Here is a 25351-nt window from a genome sequence, read left to right as displayed (position 1 = left end):
GAGACATATATATGCTGTAAAGGAAAATGTTTTCATATTGTAGGTAAACAAAATGACTCTGAAATTTTGTGTACAGATATCTATTACATTCTTGGTCTTCCAACAATCTGGCTGGAGTTAGTGTACGCTATTTTGCTTATGGGTGACTGTATAACTACCATGACATACAGTAGTGTGTTGTGTGGCCTAAGAAGCTACCAATGGTTTATTAATAGGAAAGAGATCGAATAATTCAAACACAACCTAGCTGGTCTAGAGACTGTTTAATTAAGAATGATTGTAATTGTATGTACTATTGTACTATTGTTTTGTTGTTTTTTCTTTTTGTGCACTACACTTTTTGAGATCTGTACAATATAACAAATAATAATAATAAAACAATAATGTGAATTTCATGCACATGTAGCTCTATGCTGACAATTTGGATATCCTCCACCTTCAGAAGTCAAGTGAACATAATTGTTCCAGGATGAGAGCATGATATGCAATCCAAGAATTTGGTGAAATTTCTTTATTTTTCCTTTATTTTCTTCTCTCCCATCTTAGCTCCATAAACACAAACTGGTCTTTTGATTGCTTTGAAGTTTTGTACATATAAGAATGGTTCAAAGGTAATCGAGTTTGGTTTAAGCATGATCCATATGAAAGCAAAAAGATATGAAGGTGCTACAGACAATTATGTTCACTTCACTCCTTCAGAAGTCAAGTGAACATAATTGTTCCAGGATGAGAGCATGATCCATATCTATTAGCCTACCATCAGTAACTTTATAATTTTTGATACATGCATAATTGCATTATTACAAAAAAACCTATTAGTTAATTTACCCTGTGGTGACTGTTCTATTACAGTATAGCAACCATGTAATTTATTGATAGGTTTTTGCCTTGTAACTCTATAGCTGTCAATGCGATTTCTTTTAACCACAAAATTTTTCAGCTATGATGGTTAACCTATATGCATACCAATTGTTAAGTTATTTCCATAAGTAGTTTATTCTGTAGACATGACAAAAGGTCGGTCTATTTCAATGCAAATAATTGTCTGTAGCACCATTTATCAGCTTTGCACTAAACTTTATACTTGATTTTACAGCAATACGTTCTTAATATGCACCAAAGTTAAAAAATCAAGCTACGCATTTGCATTTTATAATGGTTTTTGTGAAGTGTGCAAAAAATAACCTAAGTTCCCCAAGCCCCCTAAGTGAAGAAGAAAAAACAAAAATATTAAGCAGAATGTTTGAGGACTTGGATTTCACGTTTGCATTAGGTAATTTTACTCAACTTTGGCATGTAGGGTACTGAAGGTGGAGGCCATTTGCAGAACAAGAATAATTCCAATTTGAGAAAGGAACATGAAGCTATGTATGCATGAAAATCACATTTTCTTTATTCCTGTAAGTATACTGCATGGTGTGGAACACCAGCTTTCTTGGTGGCAGGACACTCTACCACATGTTTTGATAAAGAACTCATGTGTACTTACCAGAACAGTCAGCTCCAGTGTACAATGGATTACATGTACAAGTGAAGCCATTAACTTCATCAGAACATGTTCCTCCATTTTGACAAGGATTAGGATCACAATCATCTATGTTAGTCTCACAGTCTGTCCCAGTAAATCCTGTTACACAAGTACAACTATATGTGTTTATTTCATCCATGCATGTTCCATTATTCTGACAAGGCATTGGATCACACTCATTGATGTTAGTTTCACAATTCATCCCAGTAAAACCTGCTACACATGTGCAACTGTAAGTATTAATCAGATCTGTACAAGTTCCATTGTTCTCACAAGGCAATGGATCACAATCATTGATGTTTTCACACTTCATTCCAGTAAAACCTGCTACACATGCACAACTGTAAGCATTAATCAGATCTGTACAAGTTCCATTGTTCTCACAAGGCATTGGATTACACTCATTGATGTTCGTTTCACAATCCATTCCAGTAAAACCTGCTACACATTGACAACTGTAAGCATTAATCAGATCTGTACAAGTTCCATTGTTCACACAAGGAATTGGATCACACTCATTGATGTTAGTTTGACAATCCATTCCAGTAAAACCTGTTACACATTGACAACTGTAAGCATTAATCAGATCTGTACAAGTTCCATTGTTCTCACAAGGAATTGGATCACACTCATTGATGTTAGTTTGACAATCCATTTCAGTAAAACCTGCTACACATAGACAACTGTAAGCATTAATCAGATCCGTACAAGTTCCATTGTTCTCACAAGGCATTGGATCACACTCATTGATGTTAGTTTCACAATTCATACCAGTAAAACCTGCTACACATTGACAACTGTAAGCATTAATCAGATCCGTACAAGTTCCATTGTTCTCACAAGGCATTGGATCGCACTCATTGATGTTAGTTTGACAATCCATTCCAGTAAAACCTGCTACACATTGACAACTGTAAGCATTAATCAGATCTGTACAAGTTCCATTGTTCTCACAAGGCATTGGATCACACTCATTGATGTTAGTTTGACAATCCATTCCAGTAAAACCTGCTACACATTGACAACTGTAAGCATTAATCAGATCAGTACAAGTTCCATTGTTCTCACAAGGCATTGGATCACACTCATTGATGTTAGTTTCACAATTCATACCAGTAAAACCTGCTACACATTGACAACTGTAAGCATTAATCAGATCTGTACAAGTTCCATTGTTCTCACAAGGCATTGGATCGCACTCATTGATGTTAGTTTGACAATCCATTCCAGTAAAACCTACTACACATGTGCAACTGTAAGCATTAATCAGATCTGTACAAGTTCCATTGTTCTCACAAGGCATTGGATCACACTCATTGATGTTAGTTTGACAATCCATTCCAGTAAAACCTGCTACACATTGACAACTGTAAGCATTAACCAGATCTGTACAAGTTCCATTGTTCTCACAAGGCATTGGATCACAATCATTGATGTTTTCACACTTCATTCCAGTAAAACCTGCTACACATGCGCAACTGTAAGCATTAATCAGATCTGTACAAGTTCCATTGTTCTCACAAGGAATTGGATCACACTCATTTATGTTAGTTTCACAATCCATCCCAGTAAAACCTGCTACACATGCGCAACTGTAAGCATTAATCAGATCTGTACAAGTTCCATTGTTCTCACAAGGCATTGGATCACACTCATTTATGTTAGTTTCACAATCCATTCCAGTAAAACCTGCTACACATTGACAACTGTAAGCATTAATCAGATCTGTACAAGTTCCATTGTTCTCACAAGGCATTGGATCACACTCATTTATGTTAGTTTCACAATTCATACCAGTAAAACCTACTACACATGTGCAACTGTAAGTATTAATCAGATCTGTACAAGTTCCATTGTTCTCACAAGGCAATGGATCACAATCATTGATGTTTTCACACTTCATTCCAGTAAAACCTGCTACACATGCGCAACTGTAAGCATTAATTAGATCAGTACAAGTTCCATTGTTCTCACAAGGCATTGGATTACACTCATTGATGTTAGTTTCACAATCCATTCCAGTAAAACCTGCTACACATTGACAACTGTAAGCATTAATCAGATCAGTACAAGTTCCATTGTTCACACAAGGCATTGGATCACACTCATTGATGTTACTTTGACAATCCATTCCAGTAAAACCTGCTACACATTGACAACTGTAAGCATTAATCAGATCTGTACAAGTTCCATTGTTCTCACAAGGAATTGGATCACACTCATTGATGTTAGTTTCACAATTCATACCAGTAAAACCTGCTACACATTGACAACTGTAAGCATTAATCAGATCTGTACAAGTTCCATTGTTCTCACAAGGCATTGGATCGCACTCATTGATGTTAGTTTGACAATCCATTCCAGTAAAACCTGCTACACATTGACAACTGTAAGCATTAATCAGATCAGTACAAGTTCCATTGTTCTCACAAGGAATTGGATCACACTCATTGATGTTAGTTTGACAATCCATTCCAGTAAAACCTGCTACACATTGACAACTGTAAGCATTAATCAGATCAGTACAAGTTCCATTGTTCTCACAAGGCATTGGATCACACTCATTGATGTTAGTTTCACAATTCATACCAGTAAAACCTGCTACACATGTGCAACTGTAAGCATTAATCAGATCTGTACAAGTTCCATTGTTCTCACAAGGCATTGGATCGCACTCATTGATGTTAGTTTGACAATCCATTCCAGTAAAACCTACTACACATGTGCAACTGTAAGCATTAATCAGATCTGTACAAGTTCCATTGTTCTCACAAGGCATTGGATCACACTCATTGATGTTAGTTTGACAATCCATTCCAGTAAAACCTGCTACACATTGACAACTGTAAGCATTAATCAGATCTGTACAAGTTCCATTGTTCTCACAAGGCATTGGATCACACTCATTTATGTCAGTTTCACAATTCATACCAGTAAAACCTGCTACACATGTGCAACGGTAAGCATTAATCAGATCTGTACAAGTTCCATTGTTCTCACAAGGCATTGGATCACAATCATTGATGTTTTCACACTTCATTCCAGTAAAACCTGCTACACATGCGCAACTGTAAGCATTAATCAGATCTGTACAAGTTCCATTGTTCTCACAAGGTATTGGATCACACTCATTTATGTTAGTTTCACAATCCATTCCAGTAAAACCTGCTACACATTGACAACTGTAAGCATTAATCAGATCTGTACAAGTTCCATTGTTCTCACAAGGCATTGGATCACACTCATTGATGTTAGTTTCACAATCCATTCCAGTAAAACCTGCTACACATTGACAACTGTAAGCATTAATCAGATCTGTACAAGTTCCATTGTTCTCACAAGGAATTGGATCACACTCATTGATGTTAGTTTCACAATTCAACCCAGTAAAACCTGCTACACATTGACAACTGTAAGCATTAATCAGATCTGTACAAGTTCCATTGTTCTCACAAGGCATTGGATCACACTCATTGATGTTAGTTTGACAATCCATTCCAGTAAAACCTGCTACACATTGACAACTGTAAGCATTAACCAGATCAGTACAAGTTCCATTGTTCTCACAAGGAATTGGATCACACTCATTGATGTTAGTTTCACAATCCATCCCGGTAAAACCTGCTACACATGCACAACTGTAAGCATTAATCAGATCTGTACAAGTTCCATTGTTCTCACAAGGCATTGGATCACACTCATTGATGTTAGTTTGACAATCCATCCCAGTAAAACCTTCTACACATGCACAACTGTAAGCATTAATCAGATCTGTACAAGTTCCATTGTTCTCACAAGGCATTGGATCACACTCATTTATGTTAGTTTCACAATCCATTCCAGTAAAACCTGCTACACATTGACAACTGTAAGCATTAATCAGATCTGTACAAGTTCCATTGTTCTCACAAGGAATTGGATCACACTCATTGATGTTAGTTTCACAATCCATTCCAGTAAAACCTGCTACACATTGACAACTGTAAGCATTAATCAGATCTGTACAAGTTCCATTATTCTCACAAGGCATTGGATCACACTCATTGATGTTAGTTTGACAATCCATTCCAGTAAAACCTGCTACACATGCGCAATTGTAAGCATTAATCAGATCTGTACAAGTTCCATTGTTCTCACAAGGCATTGGATCACACTCATTAATGTTAGTTTCACAATCTATCCCAGTAAAACCTGCTACACATGCACAATTGTAAGCATTAATCAGATCTGTACAAGTTCCATTGTTCTCACAAGGCATTGGATCACACTCATTAATGTTAGTTTCACAATCTATCCCAGTAAAACCTGCTACACATGCACAATTGTAAGCATTAATCAGATCTGTACAAGTTCCATTGTTCTCACAAGGCACTGGATCACACTCATTGATGTTAGTTTCACAATCCATTCCAGTAAAACCTGCTACACACGCACAACTGTAAGCATTAATCAGATCTGTACAAGTTCCATTGTTCTCACAAGGAATTGGATCACACTCATTGATGTTAGTTTCACAATTCATACCAGTAAAACCTGCTACACATTGACAACTGTAAGCATTAATCAGATCAGTACAAGTTCCATTGTTCTCACAAGGCATTGGATCACACTCATTTATGTTAGTTTCACAATTCATCCCAGTAAAACCTGCTACACATGCACAACTGTAAGTATTAATTAGATCAGTACAAGTTCCATTGTTCTCACAAGGAATTGGATCACACTCATTGATGTTAGTTTCACAATCCATCCCAGTAAAACCTTCTACACATGCACAACTGTAAGCATTAATCAGATCTGTACAAGTTCCATTGTTCTGACAAGGAATTGGATCACACTCATTAATGTTAGTTTCACAATCTATCCCAGTAAAACCTACTACACACGCGCAACTGTAAGCATTAATCAGATCTGTACAAGTTCCATTATTCTCACAAGGCATTGGATCACAATCATTGATGTTAGTTTCACAATCCATCCCAGTAAAACCTGCTATACATTGACAACTGTAAGCATTAATCAGATCTGTACAAGTTCCATTGTTCTCACAAGGAATTGGATCACACTCATTGATGTTAGTTTGACAATCCATTCCAGTAAAACCTGCTACACATTGACAACTGTAAGCATTAATCAGATCTGTACAAGTTCCATTGTTCTCACAAGGCATTGGATCACACTCATTGATGTTAGTTTCACAATCCATTCCAGTAAAACCTGCTACACATTGACAACTGTAAGCATTAATCAGATCTGTACAAGTTCCATTGTTCTCACAAGGAATTGGATCACACTCATTGATGTTAGTTTCACAATTCAACCCAGTAAAACCTGCTACACATTGACAACTGTAAGCATTAATCAGATCTGTACAAGTTCCATTGTTCTCACAAGGCATTGGATCACACTCATTGATGTTAGTTTGACAATCCATTCCAGTAAAACCTGCTACACATTGACAACTGTAAGCATTAACCAGATCAGTACAAGTTCCATTGTTCTCACAAGGAATTGGATCACACTCATTGATGTTAGTTTCACAATCCATCCCGGTAAAACCTGCTACACATGCACAACTGTAAGCATTAATCAGATCTGTACAAGTTCCATTGTTCTCACAAGGCATTGGATCACACTCATTGATGTTAGTTTGACAATCCATCCCAGTAAAACCTTCTACACATGCACAACTGTAAGCATTAATCAGATCTGTACAAGTTCCATTGTTCTCACAAGGCATTGGATCACACTCATTTATGTTAGTTTCACAATCCATTCCAGTAAAACCTGCTACACATTGACAACTGTAAGCATTAATCAGATCTGTACAAGTTCCATTGTTCTCACAAGGAATTGGATCACACTCATTGATGTTAGTTTCACAATCCATTCCAGTAAAACCTGCTACACATTGACAACTGTAAGCATTAATCAGATCTGTACAAGTTCCATTATTCTCACAAGGCATTGGATCACACTCATTGATGTTAGTTTGACAATCTATCCCAGTAAAACCTGCTACACATGCACAATTGTAAGCATTAATCAGATCTGTACAAGTTCCATTGTTCTCACAAGGCATTGGATCACACTCATTTATCTCAGTTTCACAATTCATACCAGTAAAACCTACTACACATTGACAACTGGAACAGTCTGATCTTTGTGCTCCATTGTTTTGACATACTAAGCTACACACTGTAAAAGAAAAGATCAGTTCAAAAGTACATTTATATCACAGAGCATGAATGTTAAACTTGCTTACAGGCAAATAAAGTATCTTGGTTATAAGTCAACTAACTGTACATTTTGATATTACAGCTAGATTTGGAATTTCAGCAATCTACTTATCATACGGTAGAGTAGTGCTGTATAGTAGGGATCTTCCCCCTAAAAGTGATTCATACTTCCCAATTTTCTGCCTATAAAAACCGTCATACATGACTAAAATCACGTTTATGCAAGACTTTTTATTAGAGTTTAACTTAAATGGTATACAAAGTATACATAGACTATGTACCATGTATGCAGCACACCTGCATCACAGCACTAGATGTAGTATAGTAGGTATTAAGTGGTAATCATTATGTACGCATGCAGGAAAAATACTGCATGTATGGGTTATTCCAAATGTGTAACCGGGTGGAATGAAAAAGTCAGTCTCATTGAAAACTTAAAGATCAGTGATGTGGGCGAATTCTGGAGATTCCAGCCTGGAAGTTATTTGTGCCACTGCGTAGCGGGCAGGAGTGTACACACAGTCGGTTGGGAGATACAAGTAGTTCAATATTGGGACAATGGATTAACCAAATACTTCAATGCCCGTCTGGTGAGTTCTTTCCGTGCATTGCCGTTGCGTTGCTTGTGTGCATGTTGGTGAACCAATGCATTGCTCATCAGTAATACAAGCCACAAAAATGTCAAGCATCCTAATTTAGTATAGATGACATCAAACAGCAGACCCAAAAGATACTGTGTGTACTACAATAGTTTGTGGATCAGCTATCTTCATCTGAAGTTTCTCCTTATTAGCCATTTACAGTTCTCTTTGATGTCAATTGCACAAATAACGAGCAGTTAGTTACATTACTTGGCTTGTCCATTTTCATTTCTGAACGGTTTTCCAGTATGTCAACTGTATTTGAATAACAGTGCAGAGATCATAAGACTAGACAACAATTACATATAAATAATACATTGTACAGCATGGGTATTACAAGAACATAACGACAGCATAAAAGTGCAAGTGGTACTCAGAGGGCCAAGGTATCAGATTGTGGTGGTCAGACTAAGACTTTGCATACAAATGTACGCCCATCAGGGTGTGCAACGTATGTGTGTGATATACGTATAAAAACTCTGCCATACTGGTATGTTCTATAAACTCTGCCATACTGGTATGTGCTATGGTTGTAATTGTGTGTGTATTTGTGCATTATTCCTCCACTGTACCCAGTGGGGGATATGAAAGAGAATACCCACTGTCCCCATGTTCAACTAACGGCCAGTGGGACTTTGGGTGCTCACCTTTGCTTGTGAGACATGATAATGGTTGTAGCTGTGCCTTCTATTGGGGCGAGCCTGAGCGAGCCCCACACAGAAGGGGCAATAGAGCTATGCACTCATGAAAAAGCAGTTTTATTTCTTCCTGTCAATATATTCAGCACAATGGCTTTCTTGGTCACACAACACACCTCCGTGTGTCTTGGTCACAGTGTGGCATGCCGGCTTTCTTGGCCACACGACATAGTACCACTTATCTTGATACGGTCAACAATTGACACACTATATACCACTATTAGTGATATGCTGGAATACTGCTGCACACAGTTAATGTTATTGGGCATCATACAGTATCATCATCAGTATGTGCATAATCCACACAAAACAGCCAAGCTGTGAAAAGGGTGTGGCCTTAAAAAGCCTAGGTGAAAAAAAGTTGTGAAATCACAGGTGGTGGCCAAAACATGGCTGCAATGATGTTAATACTAATAAATTTTAACAATGCACACAGCCGTTGTTAGCATTAACATCATTGCAGCCATTTCTTTGGCAGCCAACTTTAATTTCACAACTTTTTTCACCCAGGCCTTTTAAGGCCACACCTTTTTTCACAGCTTGGCTGTTTTTGCGCGGATATCACTTCTTTTTGTAACTGCAAGTTCCAAAGCCAGCCTATGGTTGGCCTTGATAATTCCTTTTAAGTTTTTCCCCTTTACTACAGGAATCGTCGAAGACTGCATGGCCATATGAAGAACTGAAATAAGATGAATTTTGAAGGCATGTATACCCCAATGATAATTGGGCAGATTCGATTCATATTAGGAATGGGAGATTCCCTACCCTGAGGAAGCTTCCACAGCAGAAATGGTTAATCATACCATTCAAGCACTATGGAGCTACGGATACATGAAAACCTTTTAAATAGACTTTTTCGGGGTTACCAGCACCCCTAGCACTAAAGATGCTAAAAGCATTAGACAACTACTAAGATCAAAATTCAATCAATGAGCTGGAGCCTCAGTTAGTGCAAGGTCAAGTGCTCCCAGTGAAATTGGACAGTCCTGATGTGATCTAGCTCCTCTCAAACACATCACAGCGGAGCGTAACAAAGAATAACTAATCCTGCAATTCAGCCATGACATCACAGATCTATATGACAACTCCTTCTGAAGGAAAGCAAGTCTTCTGTAAAATATAAAATACAGCAGCAGCATGACCCATACCATCCCTTAATGTTGAAAATGCAAGTGGGACAAAAGAATCCATCTCAATTTCCCTACAATGTAATACTATACTTGGGTACCACGATATGAAGGTGCATTAATAGCATTAAACATTTTGACATCAAAAAATTCCTTCTGATGTTTACCTCCCCAGAATCCTGAAGCAGAAATGTCTACATGATCTCTATCCTCATTATTAGCTGTTGCATATCAAAGGGTCTCACCTGTAAGAGGCTGCAACAGATACATGAAAATGGCTTTTCTGTTTCAGTAAAGCAAGTATGTCACCTGTCCACGCTGCCGTACTTGGCTACACAACACATTTCATAATTCTTTTAGTACTCTTATGCTGTAGAACACACATTTTTCTGAGCACTTCAATACAGCACATATAGAATGTTCTAGAAGTTTTACTGATAGATCTACAAGTTATCATTCTAGTGTACTAAACCAGGACTTTCATTTTAAAGAAATTAAGTGAATTGAGCGACTGACAGCAGTGGCAGAGTAGTAAAGGGTTTGGGTATATAGGTGTGGTGGTCCCTGATTTGAACCTTGGAGAACTTCTTTCCGATGTTTTATTTTTACTTCGCAATGACTGTTCTATTAGAGTATCTTGGTTGTGCTTTTTCATATGCTTCGTTTTGCTTTATATCTCCTTAGTTAATACTTTCAGTACTTTCAAACTAAAAAGGTTTGCACTACGATAGTAGCTTCATGTACAGACCAATTTTCAAGTTATTCTGTCAAGCAGATTACCCTGTAGGCATGACAACAAATCACTTTTGTAATTTTCAAAATCACACATAATCCTGTTATTCTTGGTTTGATCTATATGAAAATTGGGGTGCTGCATTATACTCGTACTGCTCTCCAAATTTGAAGTCAATTGACTAAAGCACGCACAAGTTATTGCAGTTTTCTAAAGTGTGTGAAAAGACAATTTACATTTAAAACTTTGGCCCCTTTTCTGTTACACCTTTCCAGCTACTGTATAAGTCATTAAGTCTAAGTCCTTGAAACTAGGTTAGGTAATCCTAAGGCTGCAGCACATGTTGTTGTAGACCTTCAGTGCTGGTCACTGTAAAGTGTTAATAATAATAATAATAATAAAAGATTAAGAGAAAAATGCGAAGAAAATAAGACGAACTTCTCAGTGATGGCTGGGCGGATTCAGCTCAAATTTGGAATAGGAGGTGCCCTACTCAAGGGTGTTACTGCAGCAAAACTGGTTAATTTCCATTCAGGCACTATTGAGCTACGAATGTGTGAAAAATGCGTTTCCTTGGTTCCTGCAAAATACACACTTGTCTGTCATGCGTCCGCAGTGGCCCTAGCTGTACTTGGCTGCATGACACACTATTGTGTGTCCTGATACAGAGTAGCACAGAATACAACCTTAAGAAGATGATCTCAGCACAATTAGTTGCAGCCTATAAAGGTATAGCCATTTAAGTTACTGTTGTCGTTCAGCTGACACCACCACACCAACCTCCCTTCTGTAGTTAGCTACCTAAAGTATTACATGCACTATACCTCTATACATTGGCTTATACCTATTCTGATCATATAATCAACAGTCAGTATATAAGTACATTGCTAGTATATTGTCCTATATATTGATACTGTAAAGACACACAAGGACTGAATTACACCTATCTCTGTTTGAAATTATCGACTGGGATATAAGCACACAATATAATTGTACGGGATCAACTGTCCACTTGCCTCCTTTTAGAGGTTATTGGTGCTCTGTATACCAGTGCTCTGTTATGGCAATTCCATTAATAGTTAGCACACTGTCAATTAGCACTGCTACATTTAACCCCAATAGTAGAGCGGATTAGTGCAAAAAATGGGTATTTCGGGCACTTTGTGATACAATTGTGAAACTTTCCACACAGATAGTACTCCTGATGACATTTATTTTTTAATATAGTGCCACTACAGATTTTTCCTTTGGCAGTTACCATTGGGCAGTAAACTTTCATGGCTAATATAAATTATTATAACTTTGGAATGAAATCACCTATTGACTTCAAATAAATACCAGGTTGTTTCTTTCAGCAAGACCTTTGATTTGAAACCATGTTTTACCAGTGTACTATAATGCCTCAGGGAGATAAAGACAATAATGATGAATTTTCAGAAAAAATGGCAGCAAAGGTCACCAAAGGTCAAATCTGTGATGGTACTATATCAATAAATAAATGTAACAAGAAGTACAATTTATGTGGAAAGTTTCATAATTGTTTCACATATGACACAACGTTTACACTATGCCGCTGTGCTACAATGGACTTCATTATCATAAACTCTGTAAACTGCTTCATGTGGTATGGTTAAGGGTGTGCATATCAGTATTTAGGCCTAAAATACAGCAAGTGTTATTTACTCTCACATTAAAATATATTGGCCATTACCGCACAGTGCTATACAACAAACACATCACATATGATTACATGGATTTCCTGTCTTCACTGCATTAACCCCACCAATTACACCTATTTACTCTCCCTTTCCCCATGTACTGTACATGTACTCTGAGAGCAGAGTACATGAATAGTTGCAACACTCTCAGCTATTGTTCACTGTCCATGGTCTAGCTAGTTGATGATTCCCTTTTGATATGGATGGATGGATACTACATTGCCAGCTCTTGGTGGTCTCGGGAAGAATGGGTATTCACTATCTGGAGCTCAGGTTCTTGAATCCTCTACAACATCATCATGCACAGCACTTTATTCTTATAGGTAATGTCTGATCTCTGTCTTGTTATTAATGCAGGGATCAGTGTTCTGGTTATTGGTGGACACAGCATGGGTTTCCTAGGTATGTGCAGCTTGGCGGCAAAGGCTGTAGCCTTCCTATGGCCTTAGAAATCCATGTGGCTTCAAAGTTGGGAACCCCCTAGGTATTTTGCCCCAAGCCTCATGTACGAGAGCCACAATTTGTGGCTGATCATATCACTTATCCTATTGCATAATATTATAGGAGAACCATGGAACCCTGCACACCTACCAAAACAACCATCGTGTCATTAGATGGTGGTTGACAAGTCAGCTTGAAACAAATGGCTGATTGTTCATGGTTCTATTATTTAATAACCAACATTAAATGGAGTTTAACTTGTTAACCTAATCTGCATGTGTTTGTGTAATATCTGTAACATATTATGTTAGTCATGTGATTGGAATATATGTTGCATGTATGTGGGATTCTAATTAATTCGATTTTGTTGAGCATGTGTTACATGGTGTCAGAAAATGGACAAACTCACGCTGCCTGAAACATTGAACAAAGATGGGAACATTACCAACAATTGGAGACATTGGAAGCAGCGATTTGAGATATTTTCCTTGGCCAGCAGACTCAGCGGAAAGGATGCGAAAATTCAAGCCGCCACATTCCTCCATGTGGCAGGAATGGAAGCACTCGAGATTTACAATACTTTTACTTGGGAGACTGATGATGATAAAAGCAAGGTAGACAAAATAACAGAGAAATTCGATGAATATTGTAACCCCCATAAAAATGTCACGTGGGAAAGGCACAAATTTAACACATGAAATCAACAGGCCGGAGAAACTATTGACCAATACGTGACAGACTTAAAAATGAAGGCATAGACATGCAAATTTGCCAATTTGAAAGACAGTTTAATTCGTGACCGCATTGTATGTGGAATTATTTGTGACAGAGCTCGCACAAGATTGCTCAAAGACAGTGAGTTAACCTTACAAAAAGAATTGGACATTTGTAGAGCTAATGAGGCAACAACAAGTCAACTTAAAATCCTCAGCTTAGGTGCCACTAATAAAGAACCAGTTGATCAAGAAGTCCTTACTGTCCAAAAGTGACGCACAGCTGAACCACGAAGAAGCCAATGTGACAAATGTAGTACTCAACACTAACACTACCAGAATTGTCCAGCCTATGGTATGGAGTGCTACAACTGTGGGTGACAGAACAAAAGTTTGCCGAAGTCGCTCCCTTACAACACAGCACCGCAAAGTTCGCAGTGTTGCACATGATGGATCTGACCCCTCTGACGACCTCTTTATAGGCATGGTACAATGTACAACAACTATCACACCAGATTGGAAAGTACCAATTCTAGTAAACCATCAAAGAACCTCCTTCAAAATCGACACAGGTGCACAGTGTAATGTGATTTCCAAAAGCCAATACCACCAACTCAGTTCATTGCCACTTCAACAATCACAAGCAAGACTTGTTGCATTTGATGGTGAATGCCTGAATGCATGTGGCAGAGTTACCATGAAATGTGAGCACAAAGGAAACGTTTATGCTGTCAACTTTGAAGTTATCGACCAAGAAGTCCCAAAAATCTTAGGTTTGCAGACATGTGTAGAAATGAACCTAGTGCAATGTCTGGATGCTATCAACAACAACAATGCTGATTTCCTGGACTCCTACAGTGACGTGTTTGAAGGATTGGGTTGCATAAGTAACACTGAATATCACATTAAAGTAGACAAAACTTACCAACCAGTTGTTCATCCGCCTAGACGAGTACCAGTCACTTTGTGACCCACGATTCGAGCAGAATTAACCCGAATAGAAGAGCTAGAAGTAATTGAAAAGGTTGAAGAACCCACAGACTGGGTAAATAGCATGGTCACTATTGTTAAACCTAATGGTAGCCTAAGAATTTGCATAGACCCACGTGATCTGAATAAAGCCATAAAAGTGAACCTTACCCAATGAGAACAATCAAAGAATTTGTCACCAGAATGCTGAATGCCAAAGTATTTTCAGTCCTAGATGTCAGCTCTGGGTTTTGGCAAGTGAAAAATTAGACTCATCCAGTGCTAAGTTGTGCACATTTAACACACCTTTTGGATGTTACATGTTTAAGGGCCTCCCCTTCAAACTATCATCCCAGGACATTTTTCAAAAGATCATGTCAGACATGTTTCGGGACATTGACGGAGATGAAGTTGTTGTTGATGACCTACTCATATGGGGAGAAACTAATGAACAGCATGACAAATATTTAAAGCAAGTTTTGGAAAGAGTGAGACAGCGAAACCTCAAGCTAAATAAGAGCAAATGCCAACTAAAACTGAATGAAATTAGCTACATCGGACACATCCTCAGTAAAGATGGCCTAAATCCTGACCCGAAGAAAACCAGAGCCGTGATTGACATGCCTTTCCCTGAAAACAGAGAGGCACTACAAAGATTTCTAGGTATGTTAACCTATTTAGGTAAATTTTAGGGATGAGCCTATTTTACTTTTTTCTCCCACCTATTTTTCTTTCCAGCAATTCTTTTATTTTTCACCTAGTTTGCTCAATATTTTGCTCGGATTTTATCTATTTTGCTAAGCATCAGTAAAAATTAATTGCAGTATCTCAAGCTTGCAAGCATGTGTGACTGCTCTATTAGAATATTTTGTACATAGTGACTGCTCTATTAGAGTATCTTGATCTTTTGTCACCATTTCCTACGAGTTCATGTTATCCTAATACCATGCGTGACTGTTCTATTAGAGTATCTCAATCTTTTTTATACAAAATGTGCTAAACTGCCATTCCTTGGTGCCCATTTTTTCCAATTTTCCACCTGTTTTCCAGCATTTTGCTCTTTGTTTTTACCAATGTATTTTTCCAAAAATTTGCCGACAAAATCGGCGCATCCCTAGTAATTCATTCCAAATTTATCTCACGTAGCTTCACCACTTCGAGCCCTTCTGGAGAAGGATGTAGAATGGCAGTGGCAAGCTGAACAACAGAAGAGTTTCACACTGTTGAAAGAGTTAATAACCAAAGCTCCTGTCCTCAAATATATCAATCCCAAATGACCTATTAAACTATCTGTTGATGTCAGTTCAAAAGGTTTGGGAACTGTTTTGTTGCAAGATGATCATCCCATCGCCTATGCATCTAAAGCTCTGACAACATGTCAACAAAACTATGTGCAAATTGAGAAGGAAATGCTTGCCATTGTATTTGGCTGCAGTAAACTTCATGACTACGTATATGGGATGTCTGTCATTAAGGTAGATACAGATCACAAGCCCTTGGAATCCATCTTAAGAAAGCCACTTTACCAAGCTCCTGCCAGACTTCAAAAGATGATTATGTCAATACAGAAGTACCCAATCGATCTAGTATACGGTCCTGGAAAGCAACTAGTAAATGCAGATGCTCTGTCAAGGGCATACATGCCAGAATCAACCAACAGTTGCACTTCCTTTGAATTTGAGGTAAATACACTCACTATAATACTTACTTCAGATGGTAAACTACACCAATTACAATCAGAGACTGAGTTCGACTCAGTTTTACAACACTTCATGAAACTCTGTACAGATGGATGGCCAGATGACAGAGCAAAACCCCAGCCCAATGTTTGCCATTTTGGACATTTCGTGACCAAATATCTTTTAATGATGGAGTCCTTTCAAAGGTGAAAAGATAATCATTTCTAGGCAATGCAACCAGAAATGCTCAAGTTAATTCATAGTTCCCATTTGGGTATAGAAAAGTGCAAAAGGTGAGCCAGAAATGTCTTGTACTGGCCAGGAATGTCATCACAAATTGAAAACATCATCTCAGCTTGTGCTACCTGTACCACACACCAAAAATGCAACTCGAAAGAACCTTTGCTCCCACACAGTGTAACAGACCGTCCATGGGAAAAGGTCGGTGCTGACATTTTTGAGATACAAAAGAAGCAATTTCTTGTTTTGGTAGACTACTACTCTGGATATGTTGAAGTAGACCAACTTACTAGCATGACAGCCAATCAAGTAATCGCACAATGTAAGTCACAGTTTTCCCGGCATAGAATACCTGATGTCCTGATTACACAGGGGCGGCGGAACTGGGTAGGCAGGGTAGGCAAATGCCTACCCAACTTTACTGGTAAGGATACTGAGAAGCTGAAAATTGAATGGTGGAAGGCCCCAGCACTATGGTCAAATTTATTAGTAATTATAAGAGGCCATCGTAGCTATATTCCACGTCGATCAAGTTAGCTAACTACGTAAAACCATTTACTGAACACTGAAACTACTGTAAAGCTAATTGTAATGCACAAAAAACATATCATCTAATAGAATGGCTGTACCTTGGGTTGCTTGTACTGACTTCATAGCCGGGAGTGTATCTCAAGTCTCGTGATCAATCTCGTGATTTACACTAATAACCGTGTGCGCAACCAGGTGCTATTAAAAGTTATTTTTATTAATTCAATGAGTGTACAACGTACTATTTTGTCTAACTCTACTGTTTCTATTCCGTCATCAAATCAAAGTGAAGAGACTCAGCTTCAGAGTTCTGTGAGTTCTGAAGTTTCACATCCCCGAGTACATCCCCCTACAAGGCAGGTGTGTGTGATACCCGCGTCGGTGGCGAAGACTTCAAGCTCAGAATCCTCAAGCCAAAGTTCTGTGGCAGTCTTAGAATCCTCAAGCAAACATGTTGTAGACACTGACTTGACTAGCTCATCAAATCAAAGTTCTGTGGAACACTTAGAATCCTCAAACGAACAGGATGTAGAGCGAGACGTAGAGTTGACCAGTAGAGCAAATCCAGATTTCTCAAGTGAAGAACGGAATGTTACTGTAGACTCAGCCGATGAGCAAAGTTCTGTGGCAGCCAGCTTTCCATGAATTTTCAGGCCAAAGTAGCAACACTGTCACAGATCTTCCAGAGAAGTATCATCCACCTAGGACATATAAATTTCCTAAACGCAAATTTGGAACTACTGTTGTGACTGAACGATCTTTCCAGTCGTCTTGGTGTGACAAGTACAAATGGCTACACTACGATAAAGTTCAAGATAGGGAATTTTGTTATTTGTGCATGAAGGCTGAAAAAGAAGATAATTTCTAAGCAGCCACAGAAGAGAACCAACTTTTATCACTAGTGACTTTACTAATTGGAAAGAAGCTAACAAATGTTTCAGCAAACACCAATGTAGTGCTTGCCATAGAGAAGCTGTTGAAGCCCTTTGTTTGCAGCCTACACAAATTTTAGGTCATGTAGACGATTTAATGGGCAGTGATATCAAGCAGCAAAAAGCAACTAATAGAAAAATGCTCATAAAAATATTAGAAAATGTTAGGTATTTAGCACGTCAAGGGTTGCCATTCCGTGGGCATGATGATAGCAATGGAAATTTTATACAACTTATGGTACTTCGAGGTGTGGATTGTCCAATAGTAGAGGCATGGATGAAGACGAAAAAAGACACATATTTGTCTTATGATATACAGGATGAATTGATTAAATTATTTGCTTCTGACATCCTTGGTGACGTATCTAGAAAAAATAAGCAGTAGTGGTTGCTTTATTCTTATGTGTGACGAATGTACTGATGTTTCTAATAAAGAACAATTGACCATTTGTTTAAGGTGGGTTGATGAAAACGTGAAGGATCACGAAAACTTTATTGGCTTGTATCAAGTCGATAACATAACATCAGACACCCTTACCACTGCCATCAAAGATGCATTATCACAAGTTCACATCGAATTGTCTCTTTGCAGAGGTCAGTGCTATGATGGGGCTTCAAACATGAGTGGTGCAAAAAATGATGTAGCCACTCAAATATTAAGGGATGAAAAACGAGCAATTTACATTCATTGTTATGCGGATTCTCTCAACTTGGCAGTTGGTTGTACCATTAAGCAGTCTAAACTGTGCTGTGAAGCACTAGAAGTAGCTATAGAAATATGTAAATTGATCAAATTTTCACCAAAGAGGGAAGCTGCTTTTAATACCATAAAGGAACAAATCACTCAAGACAACAGCCAGTGTGTTACTGTAGGTATTCGAACATTTTGTCCCACCAGATGGACAGTACGTGGTAACTCAGTTGGTAGCATTCTGGAGAATTATACTATTTTGAGCCAACTTTGGGAGGAATGTTTAGAGGTAAACTAGACCCAGATATTAAAGGAAGAGTCATTGGAGTTAAACTCTAATGCTAAAATTTAACATATGGTTTGGATTGAAGCTTTCTGAAAGGATTCTGAAAATCACTGATAACCTTAGGCCATACCTATTTGAAAAGTTGTTGCTCGGATTTATTTTACAACAAAATGGGTTGGTCGGTAGGTAAAAAAAAAACAAAAAAAAAAAACAGCTAGCTAACTATAATACTATTATTTTTAGATATGTACATGCTTAAAATCCCTTCTAATACATAGCTATTAAAACGGACAAACATAGCTAGTAGTTCAATGAGCACTGCACTGCTGCTATCATAGATTTTCTTCACCAGGGGTGAGGAACACGCTGGTTTTATGTTTACAGATAGTTAGCATTATATTTGAGATCAAAATTGTACCAACTGACTGTTCTATTAGAGTATCTCAATCTTTTGCAGCAATTTTAAGGTGTCACGTGATCTATTTTTTTCTTTTCTTAATTAAAATCCGTGCAAAATTGGGTCGGTTAGGTCCGAGCAATAACTTTTCAAATAGGTATGGCCTTAGTATGACTTTGCAAAAACAAACACTTTCAGCTTCTCAAGGTTATGATATTGCTCAACTTACCATAACTACTTTGAAATTTATGAGGACTGCCAAATCTTTCAAACAATTTTTTGATTTGCTGACAATCCTTCGACCACAGTATAATGTTGAACCTCCAGTGCTTCCTAGGAAATGAAAGGCACCAAAACGTATTGAGATTGGGGATGGTGATGGCTATCATACTGACAACATTGAAGATTACTACCATGTTCAATACTTTGAGGCTATAGATTTAGTAATTACTGGGATCAAAGACAGATTTGACCAACCAGGATATGCAACTTAGTAGTAATCTTGAATCACTTCTTTTAAAAACAGCAAACCAAAGTGACTACTCGAATGAATTGGAACAAATAGTTTCTTTTTATGGAGATGATCTAGACAAAGAAATGCTAGAAACACAGTTACATATATTTTCTTCATAATATGCTGATAGCACTTCAGAAGTGTCACTTAAGGAAATTCTTGACTATCTACGAAGCCTTTCACAGCCTCAGCATGCATTTTTAAGTCAAATTGTCTACTTGGCAAAGCTGATCATGGTGATGCCTGCCAGTAATGCTGCTAGTGAATGATCCTTTTCCACAATGAGAAAAATAAAAACCTATCTAAGAAGCACTATGGGGCAAGAGAGATTTAACAACCTAATGATCCTTAACATCTACAAAGAAGAATTGGATTCCATTGATCTCATTTCTATTGCAAAGAAATTTCTTGAAAAAAATAAAGATCACAGATATAGAATTTTTGGAGAATTTTAAACTCATAACTACTTATAAACATGTTTTCAAGCTGCATTACAAGTAATATTTATAAATTTGTCTGCATGCAGCAGTATAAAGATTATAGTAGATATAGGTGTGAAGGTACTCTCAGATTGATTCTCAGTACACTTATTTTTCAGAAATTTCCTGGGGGGGGCATGCCCCCAGACCCCCTGCTTCGCACAATGGTATGTCAATCAGCACGCACAGTTAATTAGTCAGCTCAATTAAAAAGCACTGATAGTATAATCCATTTCTCTTATAGTTGCCTACCCAACTCAAAAATCCATCCTCCGCCCCTGTTACAGATAATGGACCACAATTCTCTAGTTATGCATTTCGATGCTTTACCCAACAATATCAGTTTAACCATCACACCTCCAGCCCATATCAACCCCGATCAAATGGTATGGCTGAGAAGGCTGTGCAAACCGTCAAGAGACTAATGAAGAAAGCTGCACATGATGGAAAAGATTTACAATTAGCATTGTTAGATTACCGAAACACTCCGTGGTCTGATACCATTGGTTCACCTGTCCAACACCTAATGGGAAGGCAGACAAAAACACTTGTACCCACTACAAGCACTCTATTACAGCCAAAAAACAATTGATCCAACTGTAGTACAGAAAGAACTTACCCAATGTTGGCAACAGCAAAAAATTTACTATGATCAACATACGAAGCCATTAAAACAACTCAAAACTGGTGATTCAATACTTGTGTCAGCAAAAGATGACAAATGGAAACCAGCCAAGGTTACCGGCATAAATGAAAATGGTCCTTGCTCTTACAGTATTGTAACACCTCAAGGACAACACTACCGAAGGAACAGGAAAGATTTGACATCCCCTGTTAATAACAACACTACTGTTGACGATTTCTTAGATGACCAAGAATATGACTGTGATGCAAGTGAACCAGTGGTCGAATCCCCTAGAGCCTATGAACCCCAGCCACCTGCTGCACTGGCTACAACACTGCGATGCTCACAAAGAACTATCAAGACCCCAGTGTGGTATGCTGACCAATTTTCATAACTGAACTTTCTATGCATACACTGCACAACTTCACACTTTTGTTTGATTCAAGCACTGTAATTATATTTAGCAATTGTACAATTAAGTTGAATTAACCACACTCCTTTTTGTAACAAGGAAGATGTAACATATTATGTAGTCACGTGATTGCACCATATGTTGCACGTGTGTAGATTCTAATATATTCGATATTGTCGAGCATGTGTTACAATTTTGAGACTGACTCTCCATTAATGTCAACAACATTTATATCACTGCAGCAATTTCTTGGCCACTGCCACTAATGTCCCATTCATTTCACACTAGCCATTCTTTGAAGACTGCATTTTTATGGCTTGAAAGTTAGATATAATTTGCATATGCTAGACCCATAATTAGTGTTTGCATGTTTCTTCCTCGACTATTCTATAAGTACTGTACATAACAGAGAGTCAAAATTTCACTAATATACTATATAATACTTAACTTGCCAGGATTGTTGAATGCTGTGTTAGATCTCTCCACTCTATTAAGTATTTCAATCAATCAGGCACTGGTTGCAAGTCTGGTTTTCATAATACCTCCTTGATCATAATCATGTATAAGCTAATTCTTTTGCTAAAAAGGATTGTACATGTACGTATGTGTAAGCTCTGAGAGAAAATTTAGCTGTTTTTCTTAAACAGTTGTTTCAGTGGTATCGCATGTGTGAACTCTTCATCGAAATCGTACAGCAATTAGATCATAAAATCAGTTTAGCATGCTAGTCTAATCTGAAGTACATCAGATTAAGCATACTTGAGTTATGTGAGTGGTGCAAAAAGAATATGAAACAAAATTTGAAATGCCAGGGTAATTCCCACAGTAAGAAATGGTCAGTCACGAATAACACAAAATTACACTTTTGGGCCCCCATATTACACATACTTGTGTGCACGTGCTGTAGTCTTGTCCCCAGCCACCCACATGCTCAATCACATGACGTGACCTTCACGTGATCAAGTGCGTGGGTGACTGGGGATGAAACTGTGTGTTGCACATTCACAATGGCTTCCCTTAACCACACAACACACTACCAAATGTTGTGATACTCACTTTGTACAATAACTGTAGCATTTTGTATGTCAGTAACTAGTACATTAGTAGCTACACACTGGTATAGTCCTGTATCACTAGTAGTAGCATTAGTGACAGTGATAACACTACTATTAGATCGTAGTTCATCTGTTGGTGTAACTGTGATCACTGATGGGTCTCTGATGGTATAGGATGTGCCATTCTGTCTCCACTCTATGGTAGGAACTGGATAACCTGTAGCATTACATGTTAGCATGAATGACTGTCCAGCTGTGACATTCTGTGTCTGCGGACTATCCACTATCACTGCAGCCACTATAGGAGGAAAACACAACCATCAATAAAGCTAAAATTGAATAGATTCATTACATTAAAAAGAGGTTTACATTGGTCCAAATTAATGTACACAACAGATGAGGCAATTGTGGTTAAACACATTAATGGCCATGGATGGGATATTTTTATGTATAGGCACATGATCATTTTGTGTCACCTCAACACAGTGTTTGCTCTACTCAAGCCTTCAGCTGTTTTTTTTTCCTTCCACCCAACCCACAAAATATTGCTGATCTCCAGCACCACTCCCAGAATGTGGTACAGGTGGTATCTCAGCTTGTGATACTGATGGTATTCAATGTGCACATAATATAAGCACTATTAATAGCACCAAGTTTTTGCTATCATTGAGTATGACATACAGTAGTAATAAAACAGTATGGTAGTACTGTTTAAGTAGGTATCGTCCTAAAATGACACATGCCACCTAAAATGCTGCCTTTAAAAATCATCCTGCAGACATCTTATGTGACAAAATCACCTATATGGAATAAGATTAGTCCATCTAATATCAAATACAGCATTAAAAACAAGAAAACATTTACAGACGACCAGATATAGAATTTTAAAAATCTCCCAAACTTGAATTTTTGTCTGCCAGCCAGCCTGACAATATTTGCAATACTGGAGGCCAAACGAAGCAGTGTACAATCACCATTTTATGCCATAATAACAAACTCACCAGTGGTATGTGCCTTTTGGTGTTCCAACAACTGTGTGCCCTCTGCGCCTTGTCTCTCCTTTTATCTTCATTCAGGCTGGTCATCATGCAATGAAACCATATCAAGGCATTAATTTTCCATATCAACACTTTTCTTGAGCAGTATATTTAGACACTTACACTACTGTAAAAGGTACTGGACACACAGTAGATACTTGTAACTTCATGATAGGCTTGAGACCATGCCCATTAACGATCTTGGTTGATCAATAACAATTGAGTGCAGAGATCACACTCCTAACAATCTATTTACTAAAACACAATGACCACATCCCCTTATTGGTTTAGCTGTATTTCACAGTGAAAATAAATAACAGTGACCATGCCTCTTGATAGGCTAGAGGTTGACTTGAGGTACTCTAATACAGCATTAACCCTAATAGAACAGCCACACGTGTATAGCTGTATGATATAACAAAAAACTATTATATTTACAAAAAAAATATTATTTAAAAATGAAGTAGGGGTCTCCAAGCAATAACAAGTAGTGAAACACGAGATGAATGATGGTTTTACACCATGACCACCCAGGTAGTTATATACAGAACAGGGGGTCTTGGGAGCAAAGCTAAAGGTATTTTATATATTTGAGGGCTGAAAATTTTGATAAGAACTGTTTTATGCACAAATATTTAAATCATAGCAATAAATCATACTTTCTAAGTGGTCTGCATTGACCAAAAGCTGCATGTAGGGATCAGTGACAATCATGAGTTCACTAAAATGTTGAACCATTTGCGAAAATTCTAGCAGGCTATATAGCTAAGTGTGTCCATGGGCTAGTGCTGCAGATACAAATTTTCATACTTAGCAGTAACTATGGGGGGTTCTTAATAGTGCTACATGTGGTGACTTTTCTATTAGAGAATTTGACTGATTGCTCTATTAGAGTATCTTGATCTATTGTATGGATTTGAGGCACATGACCCTGTGTTGTGCTACTTCTAAAATCCAGGTGCCCATACAGTTAATACTAGCCCATTCTAGCTAAGGCCATCATCATTTGTTTCCTGGCACTGCCCACATCAGGTAGCTGTACTGAATTTTAATTATTTGATTATAGATCACGTTAATTCCCCATTTCATGATAGAGAAAGGCATAGAATGATCAGGCAAACCGCTTAGAGCAATGAGCTGAAAATCAGTATGTAGCTGGAATAATCATCATAGAAAGTCCTTGCAGTAGTACAGAAGAATCGGATTACAAACCACTGAGTTATGATTTGAAAGGCAACTACGTGTAGCAAATGCGAGATCGAGATACTCTAATAGAACAGTCACCCTAATAAAGCATTCAGCTGCATTTATAATTTACTCAATTATATTACATTGCAAATTATTCTGTAGGGAATTCAGTTACAAACAAGTCACCCTGTAGTCAGATCAGCCAGAAAAAGGTACCTAATAGAGAGTTCAGCTACAAAGAAACCATCATGCAAAGTGTTCAGCTACAAACAAATCACCTGTAGAGAGTTCAGCAGGAACAAGTCACCCTGTACAGAGATCAGCTAGAAACAAGTCACCCTGTAGAGAATTCAGCTACAAACAAATCACCCTGTAGAAAGATCAGGTAGAAGAAGTTACCTTGTAGAGAGTTCAGCTGCAAACAAATCCCCTGTAGAGAGTTCAGCTAGAAACAAGTCACCCTGTAGAGAGATCAGCTAGA

The 25351-nt window shown here is 38.0% G+C and overlaps 1 protein-coding gene across 1 annotated transcript in view; it reads right to left on the bottom strand.

Moving 5' to 3' along the window:
- LOC136254967 (uncharacterized) overlaps window positions 1-25351 on the bottom strand; it is an 80025-nt gene that overhangs the window by 26786 nt on the left and 27888 nt on the right. Inside the window, exons 4-6 of the mRNA XM_066047687.1 lie at window positions 22647-22943; window positions 4884-7726; window positions 1490-4793 (exon numbers count right to left, since the gene is read on the bottom strand). Of these exons, the coding sequence (XP_065903759.1) occupies window positions 1490-4793; window positions 4884-7726; window positions 22647-22943 (6444 nt within the window). The remainder of the gene's footprint in view (window positions 1-1489; window positions 4794-4883; window positions 7727-22646; window positions 22944-25351) is intronic.

Source organism: Dysidea avara, chromosome 5, assembly GCF_963678975.1.
Source record: "Dysidea avara chromosome 5, odDysAvar1.4, whole genome shotgun sequence".
NCBI classification, from domain to species: domain Eukaryota; kingdom Metazoa; phylum Porifera; class Demospongiae; order Dictyoceratida; family Dysideidae; genus Dysidea; species Dysidea avara.
This window is presented reverse-complemented; position numbering and strand designations above follow the sequence as displayed.